General features: G+C 41.0%; 1 protein-coding gene across 4 annotated transcripts in view; it reads left to right on the top strand.

Annotated features, from left to right (window-relative positions):
- The window catches only part of ppip5k1b (diphosphoinositol pentakisphosphate kinase 1b), a 95,800-nt gene that overhangs the window by 28,450 nt on the left and 53,891 nt on the right, over positions 1 to 13,459 (top strand). For 2 of the 4 annotated variants that reach the window (XM_080737573.1, XM_080737572.1), the window contains exons 7-15: positions 362 to 463; positions 975 to 1,136; positions 1,353 to 1,474; positions 2,210 to 2,311; positions 3,644 to 3,730; positions 4,032 to 4,107; positions 5,566 to 5,675; positions 7,687 to 7,772; positions 9,025 to 9,150. In XM_080737573.1, coding sequence (XP_080593699.1) covers positions 362 to 463; positions 975 to 1,136; positions 1,353 to 1,474; positions 2,210 to 2,311; positions 3,644 to 3,730; positions 4,032 to 4,107; positions 5,566 to 5,675; positions 7,687 to 7,772; positions 9,025 to 9,150 — 973 coding nt within the window. Of the gene's footprint in view, positions 1 to 54; positions 128 to 361; positions 464 to 974; positions 1,137 to 1,352; positions 1,475 to 2,209; positions 2,312 to 3,643; positions 3,731 to 4,031; positions 4,108 to 5,565; positions 5,676 to 7,686; positions 7,773 to 9,024; positions 9,151 to 13,459 lie in introns of those variants that run through there. The other 2 variants (XM_080737574.1, XM_080737575.1) reach the window with 2 other exon arrangements.

The raw sequence follows: 13,459 nt of genomic DNA, 5'->3' as shown, positions 1-13,459 counted from the left end.
CCGGCCATCACTTGGTTACATTTGTTCACTGCTACGGACCCGGGTGGCGCCTGTCAGCTGGGAATGTTTAACGGGAGGAGTAGGACGAAGGCTCTATGTCTTCTCGGTGGGGACTCCTCACTGGCAGGTAGGATACAGCAGCAGTGACAAGCAGTGGGAGGAATTCATTAATTGGCATATTGACTCAATCTGAGAAAATGGTGTCAAAATAATTGCCTATAAAATTTACCCAATAAAAAAACACATTTGGTGGTGAACTACCCCTACCCCTAAAGGTTTCTCAAACCTATTTCTGCACAGAAACGATAGTGTTTCTCTCTCGCTCTCTCTCCCTCCATGTTTTCTTCTTTCTCTGTCATAGATAGGAAGTCGTAGCAGTGTTTATTCTCCAGAGAGCAACGTGAGGAAGACAGGATCCTACATCTACGAGGAGTTCATGCCTACAGACGGTACTGACGTCAAGGTACTGTGTTCAGTTACTAGTTGTTTAGTACTTGTCGTTTATTGTCTCTCACTGCCAAGCCGAATGGCCAAAGACCAGAGACTGTTTTTGTCCCTGTCCATCTGTCTGTCTGTCTGTTTGTCTATGTGTCTGCAAACAGTTTATCTCCAACACCGCAGAATCGATAGGTGTGAAATTTGAACTCAAACTCCTAGTAGGCCATGGAAGAACCTCCACCCCAATTTTTTTATCAGCTTTATGGCCTCACTATTACAGGCCGTTTAAAGTTTTAGCATATAAATTTTGCTTAAACCGTAGGTCGTACAGTAAAAAAAATGTTTTCTTAAGAACATACTTTTTGCTACTTTACCAAAAGTCTCAAAAAAGGGTAAACATTATCTTTGGATTCAGTCAAGATGTACCAGTCTGATTTTTCATATTCCATTCCGAACGGCTACGATTGACCTACAACATTTCTAGGTTTCAACTAATCTGCCTCTAATGTGAGAGTCTGGTGACTGTTGGTCTCCAGGTATACACGGTGGGTCCAGATTATGCCCATGCTGAGGCACGGAAGTCCCCGGCTCTGGATGGGAAGGTGGAGCGGGACAGCGAGGGGAAGGAGATCCGGTACCCCGTCATGCTCACAGCCATGGAGAAACTGGTAGCGCGCAAGGTCTGCCTCGCTTTTAAGGTAACTAAGCTTCTTCAGCTTTGCCATGTGATTCTTGCACTGCACTGTTTCAACAGATCACAAAGCTCGGCCCATAAAAGTTGTTTTGAAAACGGGGTACCAACCTCCAACTGTAGATGTATTATTATTTCCATGAAGTATTGATTTACACTTAGCAAATATCATGAAGCATTGATTAACACTTAGCAAATATAATTATTTTCTGTTTTCCTGCAGCAAACGGTGTGTGGCTTTGACCTTCTCAGAGCTAATGGACACTCGTTCGTCTGTGACGTCAATGGCTTCTCCTTTGTCAAAAACTCCATGAAATACTATGATGACTGTGCCAAAGTACTAGGGTGGGTGTTGAGTTTCTTCATACTTCATTAACATCATGTAAAATATGTTGTTGTACTTAGGGTGAGTACTAGCAAAGCTCACTTTGAAGTGCAAGGAAAGAGATATCACCGTAACATCTCAATTAGCCCCATGATTTATCTCCCATACGGCAGAGTAACTGAATCTTTACGACCTCAGCTCTCAGTCACTACACACAAATGCTAACCAAGTGAAAACTTAGCTGTTCTCGTGCATGCAGTAATGGATATTACACAGCTTGGTTGAATGTTTGATTCTGATTGGTCAATTGCTGAAATCAGCAGTGTGTTATTTCTTGATAACCCGATGCCTAATCAACGGCTCAGAGCACCTGCTGCACTGTGTGAATTTTATGCCGTATCCAACATGAAAGCCATGTAAATAATCACGCAATATCATTTACAACTAAACGTTGCTCTCCAGAATGTTTTTAAAAACATTTGAAGCAAGAAATTGATGATGCAGAACAGAACAGAAAATGAATTCTATTTGACTAACACTTCCTTGTTTTCGGCTGAGCCAGACGTTATCCCTTACCTAATTAACTAGTGTAGTTCATGATACTCTTGTCCACGATGACTTGTCACATACTGTACTGAAAACATGCATGTTTAAAAATATATATAAAGCATGGACAAAATATGAATGTTTGGTTGTTTTTCTTTTACTTTTTTGCAATTTCTTGATGGGTTTTTTCCTGTTAACTCTCCTACCAGGAACATGGTGATGAGAGAATTGGCTCCTCAGTTCCACATCCCCTGGTCCATCCCCATGGAGGCTGAAGACATCCCCATCGTCCCCACGACCTCAGGAACCATGTAAGTACCTTTCCATCAGGAAGCTGAGGCTAGATTAAGTTAGTATAATACAGCATTGTAATAATACAGTTATACAATATAGTATATTTAAAGTTATTTTAAAAGTTAGTTGTTACAATTTTAAGAAGAGGAACGTTCCCATTGCCTTGGATTATGACACAAGATATTGTATGTCTCAGCAAAATCTTTTAAAATGTGCTGTCTAGGGAAGGGCAGTGGTGTCATATTCTCATGACTTTAGTACTTCAGCACATGGCTGTAGCGACAGCTGACATGTTAGATAGTAGGATGTTTTTGAGTTGTTAGTCAAGGTTTAGTTATTTAAGGCTGTTCTATCCTTTCCCCAACTTCATCTTCTGGCTCATCCTCTACTTGATCCACCTTGTATGTGCATTACAGTTTGATTATTTTTATCAGATATGTTACCTGGTATTGTTTTCTTGGTTACATTTTATTCTGCCTTTAGTTCTGTTCTGTTATGTGATTGTGCGTTACGTTACGTTACGTTATGTTACGTTTAGTGTGGCCCGATCACGTGATCGGGATCGGCCGCCGATATGGTCATTTTTATAAGATCGGAGATCGGGGGAAAAAAAATCAAAAAAAAAAAAAAAAATCTGGGCGTAGTGAAAGTTACAGGTAAGGTGAATGCGATATGAAACGTAAGCTTACCATAATCACAGTAATCCTTAATCTTTTTCAATCATATTCAAGGGCTTTTGGAGAAATGAGACAGACACAGAGCCCTGCAGAGGGGAGGTGATTGTGTCAGACTCTGTGTCCAGCTGGCAGCTGATGCCAATAAGTAGTAACGGCCCCTTGTTAATGGATCAAAGGAAGGCAATTATGTCTCTCTGCACTGTCAACTAGCTGCTACAGATGCATACTTTTCAAGCAGACTGGTTAATTGGTTCTTAACTTATTTTGTTTCAACTTAAAAAATGGAAAATGTTTAACCAGTTTTTATATAGTTTGTGTGTGACGTGTGGCTGGAGACAGTTATAGGCCTATATGTGATTATGAAGAAGTTTACTGAGGTTTTAGACATATTTTAGTTTGTTCAACACAGGATATTTAAATGTAATATTTTGTTTTGTTTCGTTTTGTAAAAAAAAGTAATAGAATTATGTTCTTATTGCACTATTCTGCTGTTGATTCAGTGCTGCACTAAGTGATAGAATGAATAGAAATATTTTTTCTTAATGCCTTGCCAAAAGATCGGATCGGGAAAGATCGGGATCGAATCGGAAGCAATAATATTTGATCGGGATCGGATCGGGAGCAAAAAAACTTGATCAGGGCATCCCTAGTTACGTTACTCCTTTTCTTTAGGATGGAGTTGCGTTGTGTCATCGCCGTCATTCGCCATGGCGACCGCACACCCAAGCAGAAGATGAAAATGGAAGTCAGACATCCTTTGTAAGTCCAATTCTTATTTTTTTTGTTTACTTTTTGCAATTGTCTTTGTTTTGTGTTTAGCTGTTGTACATGTTGCACCTTTTCATTTTGTATGGATTTTTCATCTCAGCATAACAGGTTGTTTCAAGGAGGTGACTTTCCTTGGAACAGACTGCAGAGAATTGTCTGTCCTCAACCATCTTAGCCCAATAAGTCACTATTGGTTTAGTTGGAGAAACACTGATGTGTCTTTGTGGATTCATAACGCTGCTGTGTCTCTGTCATATGTGTCTGTCTGTCCCTGTCTCTGTGTGGTGTCCAGATTCTTTGAGTTGTTTGAGAAGTGTGGAGGCTACAAGTCAGGAAAGCTAAAGCTTAAAAAACCAAAACAACTACAGGTCTGTTTCCGTCCATTTCTCTCTGTCCGTGTTTTTCAGTGTCATCTTTCACTTCTAATCTATTTAATCTGTTCAAACTGTTTAGTAAAGTGATCTAGATTATCTTCCTTTTTGACCTTCTGCTCTTATTATTAAATAGTTGCAGTCTAGACTCCAGAAATAGCTTATTATTAAGTAGAGATCAGGATCACAGACTGAAATGGTGCAGCAGACATACAGTAGGCTCAACTTGTCAGATACAGCTGCCTTAACCACTTCACATACTGTACTTTGTTGTATGGTAAATAGCAAAAATAGCCAATCTGATGTGTTGTGAGCTCGTAAAGCTACTATTTTTTGACAATATTTGACATTTCTCTACTATAGACAATGACATACAGTTTATTTTATTTTATCCTAAGTTAGTCAAAATGTACAAAAATGTACCTAAATAATTGAGTCAATGTAATGGACATCTGCATTTTGTTGTTCATAAATAATTATAATAAAAGGAAAAGGTTTTAAAACCAACCCACTGTTTAAAGACAACTTTGTTTTTTTTTACAACAAAGGTTATGTGTGTGTGTTAAAAGTGTTAAAATGTTCTCGCTTTCTATCATTTTAGTGATTTTAACGATTTTGATTTGCATGAAATTGAACATTGTTCTATCCATATAATTTAAGGTGCTCTGAGAGCAGCATTGACAAAATGCTTAAAGCATTTTGTCAAATGTAAACTTACATATCTAAATGTAGTGTATTGTATTACCTATTTCAAGCAAGTTTCCTACCTCTGCTTCCTCAAAATTCTAAGAAATACAGTATACCGTGAGTCATTGTCAAATGGACTAAACATGCCAGACCATCAGTGTGGTCCTTCAACAAAGTAGGTTTATTAACCCATTTACCGCTATTAAAAAACATCGACTTTCGGGGTTGACTGCCACGTTGTCCTTACCTTTTAACATGGGTGCGTGCTGATCTGTGCACGGATCATGCACCAAGCGTGTGTACACCGATCACAGCTTACAAACAAAAAAATCCCATTGAAAAAGTCACTTCCATCGCTGAGCTTCGTCTACTAGTGTTAACATGATTCCCTGATCCCGCCCCCGAACGGATACGGAAACCATTATCCGTCGCAGACCTGAAACGAGACCAGAAGCACTTTTTCGCAGGTGATTAGAAACCACTTAGCGATAAACAGCGATTATACTTTTAAATGTTTTATAGCGATTAAAGCATATTAAATTCTCTGGTTTATCGGGCCTGGCGGAGAGGAACATAGGCTTTTTCTCAGGATTATCGGGGTGAGGCAGTTAATTGCCATGAGAATAAGAGTTTTTGCAGGCAGAGGAACACAGATAGACATAACAGACAATGTATATGCAGTGATTAAAATAGGCTAAATCTATTGAAATCTTTGCTCCAAAACGTTGGTGTTATTATTCTTGCATGGTAACTTCCTGTTTGTTTCAGGAAGTGCTGGACATTGCCCGTCTGTTATTGGTGGAGCTGCGTCAACACAACGACTGTGAGATCGAAGAGAAGAAATCAAAACTGGAACAACTCAAGACTGTCCTGGAGATGTAAGACGAGACACACGCACAACTATACACACAATGATTCACATGCACACGCACGCGTGCACACACACACACACACACACACACACACACACACACACACACACACACACACACACACAGGTACCTACCTTTAAAACGCTGCTTTTCTCCAGAGTCTAACTCTCTTTTTTTCTTTTCTTTTCTTTTCTCTATCTCTTCCTACTTCTTCCACTCCATTCCTGCATAAATTTGACTCTTTCTCTCCCTCGTCTATTGTGTGGTCCCTCGCTCTTTCGACTCCACTCACACTGACTTATCCCTTCTACCTCAACTTCCATCCATCTCTTCCTGGTCTCTCTCTCTCTCTCTCTCTCTCTCTCTCTCTCTCTCTCTCTCTCTCTCTCTCTCTCTCTTCTCTGTCTCTCTCTGAAGGGAGTCCAGTTTGAATGACACTCAGTGAGTCAGTGACTCAGTCAGTCTGTGTATAAATAATTAATGTGGTTACACTCTGTATCAGACATTAGGAACCTTTCACTGACAGTGAGTGACAGTGACTTGTGAGTGAGCAGGATTGAGGCTTCAGTGTCTTGCTCAAGGACACTTTGACAGGATTCAAAGACAAGGGTACAGGCTTGTGAATGTTCCTTTACTGGGCAACCACTAGACCACTTGATCCGACTAGTCTTCTCCATGAAACAGAAAGACCAGGCGAGAAGTGTTCAGGCATGAGGGAGGTATTTTTTGACGTTACAGATGTATTTTATCGATTTATATTAAGCTCAGTTGAGACATTATATTTACTAAATAGGAATTCAATGTTGGCAAAGTGTTCCTAATGTTTAGTACAGAGTGTATTAGTCCCATTAACAACAGTAGTCATTAACCAAGCTGCACACACAGTGGAAAATGACTACATGAATTTTGTTTCTGCTGCGTGCGGCTGTGCGTGGCTGTTTGCCACTTTATAGTCATGATTACTTTGCATGTCATTCTTACCACTCAGTGACTGACTGTCTTTCTCACCTTACCTCCCTCTATTGTTATATTTTTTCCCTCCACCTGTTACTGGAGAACCAATCAACTTAGAAGAAATACTGAAATAGTTAGTATTGACCATTATTCTGACAATAACCAAGAGACAACTCTAGATTAGTCAGTCTAGTCTACCGACCGAGACTTGAGTCTTGTTACCTTATAACTAGCACTGGCAATTTCCAATTCTCCAATATGCAAGATGCTATATATTTTAAAAAATATATTTTTTTTGGAATGTTTGGAAATATTCTTTCATTGTATGGTTCCACATGAAGGAAAGGAAAATAATACAGCAAAATCATCTCTCCTCCATATTAAACCAACACGTTTCCTAATACTATTAATCCAGGTCTTGCGATGCGAGGGTTGATGTAAGGTCATGAACCCTCGCAGGGATGCCTGTGTTTTTAATTAATGAGGGGCCCATCATAATCACAAGGTAGTTTAATTAATGAGGGGTCCATCATAATCACAAGGTAGTTTCTCTGAACAGATGTCTGTTCTATTACAGAATGCTAAGTGGTGGTCATTAAACGGAACCAAATAATTACCATACTGGATATCAAAGGGTCCTTAGAGTGTTGTGTGTGTGTGTGTGTGCGCGTGCGTGCTGTCCGTGTGCTCTTTGTGACCGTGCATACTCTTGATGTCATAACCTCTTACAAGTAAAGGGCAAGCTCTCGAACAATGGGCATTAATGCACGTACGCACGCACGCACACACGCAGACACACACACACACACACACACACACACACATACACACACATACACATACACACATACACACAGAAAGCATACCGAATGACCGACTCCTAGACAAACACCTGTTATACTGCATTTGTTTGTGTGAAACGTATGTGTGTGTGTGTTGGTATTTCTAGTTCCATTCTGCTTATTGTCACGGACACAGAATGGAACGGAAGTTTGATGGTGTTGTCATGTCGTGTTTGATTCATTGTTAGAAGACAACAATGATGCCTGTGTGTCTGGTGTAGGTACGGTCACTTCTCAGGCATCAACAGGAAGGTTCAGATGACCTACCTTCCCAAAGGACAACTTAAAGCCTCCAGCGAAGAGGAAGGTATACACGCACGCACACACACACACACACATACACACACACACACACGCACACACACACACACTAGGGATGGGAAGATACGTGATGTTATCGTTTATTGTGATAAAACACGATCACGATAATCGTATCGTGGAGATTTAATTTACTGTGATATCGTCCTCCGTCATGCACTGGGATTACTTCACCTTTTATTTGCCGAGCTGCATATCTCGTACCACTTAAACTTATAATTGGTAAAAGGTACGCTACTGATAATATACGTACTTGATACAGTCTTTTTTTTTCACTCTATCAAATGTCTTTGCCAAAAAATAGCCGATCTACAAGCTCACAACGGGTCGCAACGTGATGCGTTGTGAGCTTGTAGATCTGCTATTTTTTGGCAAATGTTCTGCCCCCTGGATTTTGATTATCGCAATAATATTGTAAATCGCGATTTCTTTTGTCACAATCGTGATATGACATTTTCATATCGTCCCATCCCTAACACACACACACACACACACACACACACACACACACACACACAAACACACACACACACACACACACACGCACGCACGCACGCACGCACGCACACAGCACACACACACACACAGATGAACACACGGGTTAGCTGGCATCGTTGTTTATACTGTATATCTACTCTATATACAGTAGCTCTTTTTTTTGTGTTTAAGTGTGTTGTAGAAGCACAACCTGTGTGTACACACACATCCACTTGACACTGCATTTGTGGCCAAAATGATGGAGCCCTGGCACAAAGAAGTAAAACACAGACATGACCTATTATGTAGTTACCCCAGCAAGCACGGTCAGGACCTGGACCAATCAGTGACGTCTCAATTGGGACCAGATCAAGTCAAACCATGACTAGTCGGATCTGGCCTAGAATATCACCTGATTTCAACCAACATAAATCCTGCCCATGAAAACGGACGTCCTGGATTTATCTGAGAGGGTCCGATCGAGGCCAGATAAATATCATAACTAGTCAGATATGTCCCAGAATATAACCTTACATACTCATATTTCAACTAACATTACCAACAATAACAATAATCCTCTAGTCCATATGACGTCCTGGTAATGACGTCAAGATCATCCCCATATGGGCTGTGATCTGGCCTAGTTCTGAACGTCATCGGAGGATGTTATCATAACGTCATCATGACGTCATTTGGCTTGCAGGGACTTTGAGTCACTATTGTGTCTACATAAATTGTAATGGATGATGTGTGTGTGCTTGCAGACAGTCACAGGGAGGGGCCTTCACTGCTGCTGGTTCTGAAGTGGGGTGGAGAGTTGACGCCAGCAGGCAGGGTTCAGGCAGAGGAGCTGGGTAGAGCTTTCAGATGCATGTACCCTGGAGGACAAGGTATCACGTAACACACACACACACACACACACACACACACACACACACACACACACACACACACACACACACACACACACAACAATGTACAGTGTCACATACACCCGCTGAATACAGAAAACACACACACATGCTTGTGGACATACCCTACATTAACTCACAACACAGACACGTATACATACTGTACATATTACAGAATACATTCTGTACACCTGGCTGTGGAAGCATGTTTATGTATACACACATGCTGGCCCACACATACAGGTCTATACACACATTTTACATATTTATAGGTCTATACACACATTTAACATATTTTTGCCGTTGACATTTAACAAGAAATTCTTGAACACAAACAATAATAGATGCACAGGCTTGGGAAACTTGACAAGTATTTCAGGATACAGATATAGTGTATGGCGACTGCCAATTATCACAGACGATGAACAGAATTTTGCCAATGCCTTAGCTCTTAGCTTGGCCATTCCTGCAATCTGCAGGCCTCTCACAACTGATTTATGGACATTACAGAGGCTTCCAACTATGAACAAAGCAGTTTACATTTGTAACTAAGCTGTACAGCTGTATAATAGCATCCCTAAGACATTGGTACTTAAGCCCTGTGGTATGGAATGCCTCTTCCAGACTGGTCAAATGTACATGCCACTTCCAAAATGCTCACTTCTCTACTGTCCTCATCAACAACAACAACAACAACATCTGGTTTATCTGAAAACGCATAATTTTCATTATTGCACACGAGCATGGCAGTTGAAACTCAAGAGTGCTTATTTCTTTTTGGCAGATTATGAAATGATGTCCTTAGCTAATACTGTAGGTCAGCAATTCTGTCATGCCTAGCAATGTACATTCCCTTATATACATAGCTGCCATTCAGAATATGTGTGACACACGCACACGCAAACACACACACACACACACACACACACACACACACACACACACACACACACACACAGACACACACCTATCTATCTTCGTCAGTAACATTACAGCCAATCATTTCCTTTTCTAAAAACACTCCATCAGTCACATGTTGACTGTGTATGTACTGAATGTAGAGCAGAGAGTAAGGCCTGCACACTCTGCATCCACCCTCCACCTGCTTGTTTCCCACAAACATTACATGTCATGTACTGTATGTTTAACAATGGCAAAAGGAATTGATCCACTAGCTCCCCTTGGTGTTCTTTATTAAAGATGACCTGATCTGCATTTTTAGAGTGTATCATTCTGCAGTCGTAATGTGGCCAACATTTCTTATATCAAAAAGCCAAAACTTGATTACTTCCCGTCAAAGAATATATATACGAATGCTTACATCTTAACAATACAATACAGTCTGCACACTGGGTCACGCTCCAAAGTTTTAAATGTTTTCGTTCCAGTTTACTTTACACCATTGGACGTGAAGTTTCGAGCCCAAGGTAAGTCTCGAAAAGTCACGTTCAATGGTGTAAAGGAACCAATACATTTTAAAGGTCAAGACATTTAAGTTCCTTCCCTTTGTAGTAGGCTGACATCCATGAGAGAGAATCGGGTGTTTCAGTTTCTGATCATTACGGACCCACACAGCGCTTCCTTGTCTCTTAATTCAACAATACATTTTAAACTTGGCCATGATCCAGTATGCAGACTTTAATGTGTTTTGATTATGACCTCTGCCCAGCATGTGGATGACATGCTTTATTGTTTGTTTTGTCTTCACATTACCAACCAATGTCATGACATCCATCCATCAGTCTCTACAGCTGATCTAGCATGCTGCGGGTTCTGCATGTTGAAGGCAAACAAACATACAAACATCTTTTTTGAAGGCTAAAAGGTACACTAAAATATGCTTCTGAAAACATTAAAGAGGGGGTGCCGTGATCCCGGTATTATGATTATACTTGGAGGAGGTTTTTTTCAAAAAAGTCTACAGAAAGTGTTAAAATTATGGCCACACCCACCTGCTCATAAAGTATGCCTGATTGTCAGGTGGGTGGTGACCCAGCTGAGGTTAGCCACACCCACAGCTGCAGTTGAATGGTAAAAAGGGGAGGGGATGATATTATGATGTCATTGTATCAGTGTATTTCAACTGGGCCTTTTGAGTCAAAGGCTTTCAGCTTTCAGGAAGTAACCAAAAATACACAGGGAAGACATATTTGCATATTATAACCACACCTGGAGGTCTATTAGAGCAATGTTAACTCCATAGACGCATACAAAACAGGAAAAGTACAAAACTATGGCACCTCTTTAAATAGACCTTGCAGTAACCTCAATAAACGTGATACTGCACTTTGCTTTGTTTTATATTGTTTTTAGTTGTGGTCTGGTACTGAACTGATATATATTTTTAACTTGCGATCTGATGACCTCCAAGCAGGTCATGGTACTGTACTCACATGTCCAGATTGAGTCATCATAGCTGGGTAGAAGGCATGCATGTGCACAGTGTCTGGTCTGGAGATTTAGAAACTTGGTGTGGTTCAACTATGCCTCCATTGCTGTGATTGGCTAAGATGCACACAGCTCCTGTTTCACTATGAAATACATAATGATACAGAACTTACAGTAAATGCTCTTTTTTAAACCGTCTAGATTTAGTAAACTGGACCTGAGTTGGCTCTGTACTTGGACCACTTTTTCCTGTGTACAGCAAATCTATTTGCCAAGAATAGCCGATCTGCAAGCTCACACACATATCGCAACATGTGAGCTTGTAGATCTGCTATTTTTGTCTGCTGGGGTTCAAGTGCTTATGACAGCTGAGAGTGAGGGTGACAGTGTTGAAGAGACAGACTTTGCGAAAGCTGAGTCTAAGGGAAGACTTTGTACTTTACGACAAACAGACAGTAGTTCAGCTGGGAGGGAGAAAGTGAAGGGGGAGACGGACAGTAGGAAAGCTCAGATGGAGACAGTGTAGGGGAGACGGATGAGAGAAATGGAATCTGATCTAGGCTTACTGGGGTCCATGCCGTTCCAAAGACGAGGGCTTAAACCACAGTACTATAATTCACCATACAATTACTGCATGTTTGACCTGATTGTGAATAGAACCTTTGGGAATGTCAGGAATATTTCACTGTTTTTGTCTCCACCAGCCGAAGGCAGGGGGAGAGTATGTTTTTGCCCCTGTACGTGCGTCCGTCCGTGCGTGCGTCCGTCCATCCGTCCGTCCTCCGAGTTTGTTACCAGCTAATCTCCGGCACCGTTGGCCCGGATGCTGCCAAAATGAGCGCACACACTCCCCGGATGCCAATTCAGAACCTCTGCCCCACATTTTTCAAATGGCCCTGTTCTAGCGCCACCATGAGGCCGATGTTTGCAAAACACATTTCTGTACACTACTCCTACAGATTTTGTCCAAAAATCACGCAAATCGGTAGACAGCATCTCTACAGTCATGTGATCGACACAGATCTGTCTGATTGTCCATATTCCATCCTGATTGGCTGATATTGGCTTTAAAAGTTTGTAAGATTGGTCCATTTTGGACAAAATGCCTCAAATCACAAATGCAGAGTGCAATTAACATGAAATCGCGCACACAGGTTCCCACTAGGCCGAGGAAGAAATGCCACTTCAAATGTTTGAAATCAGCCTCATGGTGGCGCTATAACAGGCCAATTCGTGGTTTTACCTATAACTCCACCGATCAGTTTCAAACTTTGTAAGCGCACTCCCTATAGGCCAAGGAAAAACCCTTTCCTTGCATTTTTAACATCAGCCTTTTATAGCGCCACCTGGAGGCCGACTTATGTAAGACACATTTTTGGATATTACTCCTTCAGATTTGACCGAATATGAACACAAATCAGTACACAGTATCTCTACAGTCATATGATCAAGACGGATCTGTCCTGTATTAAATATTCCATCCTGATTGGCTAAGATTGGCCTCCAAACTTTGCAGGATTGATCCGTTTCAAACAAAATGCCTCAAATGAAACACAGCGTGCAATTGTAATGAAATTGTGCACACACATTCGCAAAAGGCCAAGGAAGAAATTACACTACAAAATGTTCAAATCAGCCTCATGGTGGCGCCATGAAAGGCCTAAGATTGGTGAAGAACACATGCCACCCTTTTTACATTGGCCTATTATACCACCACCAGGACACGTGGCTGGTGGAGACCTGTGCTCGGAAGAGCACTTCTTCTAGTTCCACTATCTTATCTCTGTTTCATTGGTAGGAATAATGCTAAATGCATCTCTTGCCAAACCACCACGTGGACATAAATGGTTATTGGTTAAACAAATGACGTTGTCCCCGATCCATTACTCTAATCTACTAA

This window comes from Nannobrachium achirus, assembly GCF_963921795.1.
Source record: "Nannobrachium achirus genome assembly, chromosome: 11".
Taxonomy (NCBI): domain Eukaryota; kingdom Metazoa; phylum Chordata; class Actinopteri; order Myctophiformes; family Myctophidae; genus Nannobrachium; species Nannobrachium achirus.
This window is presented reverse-complemented; position numbering and strand designations above follow the sequence as displayed.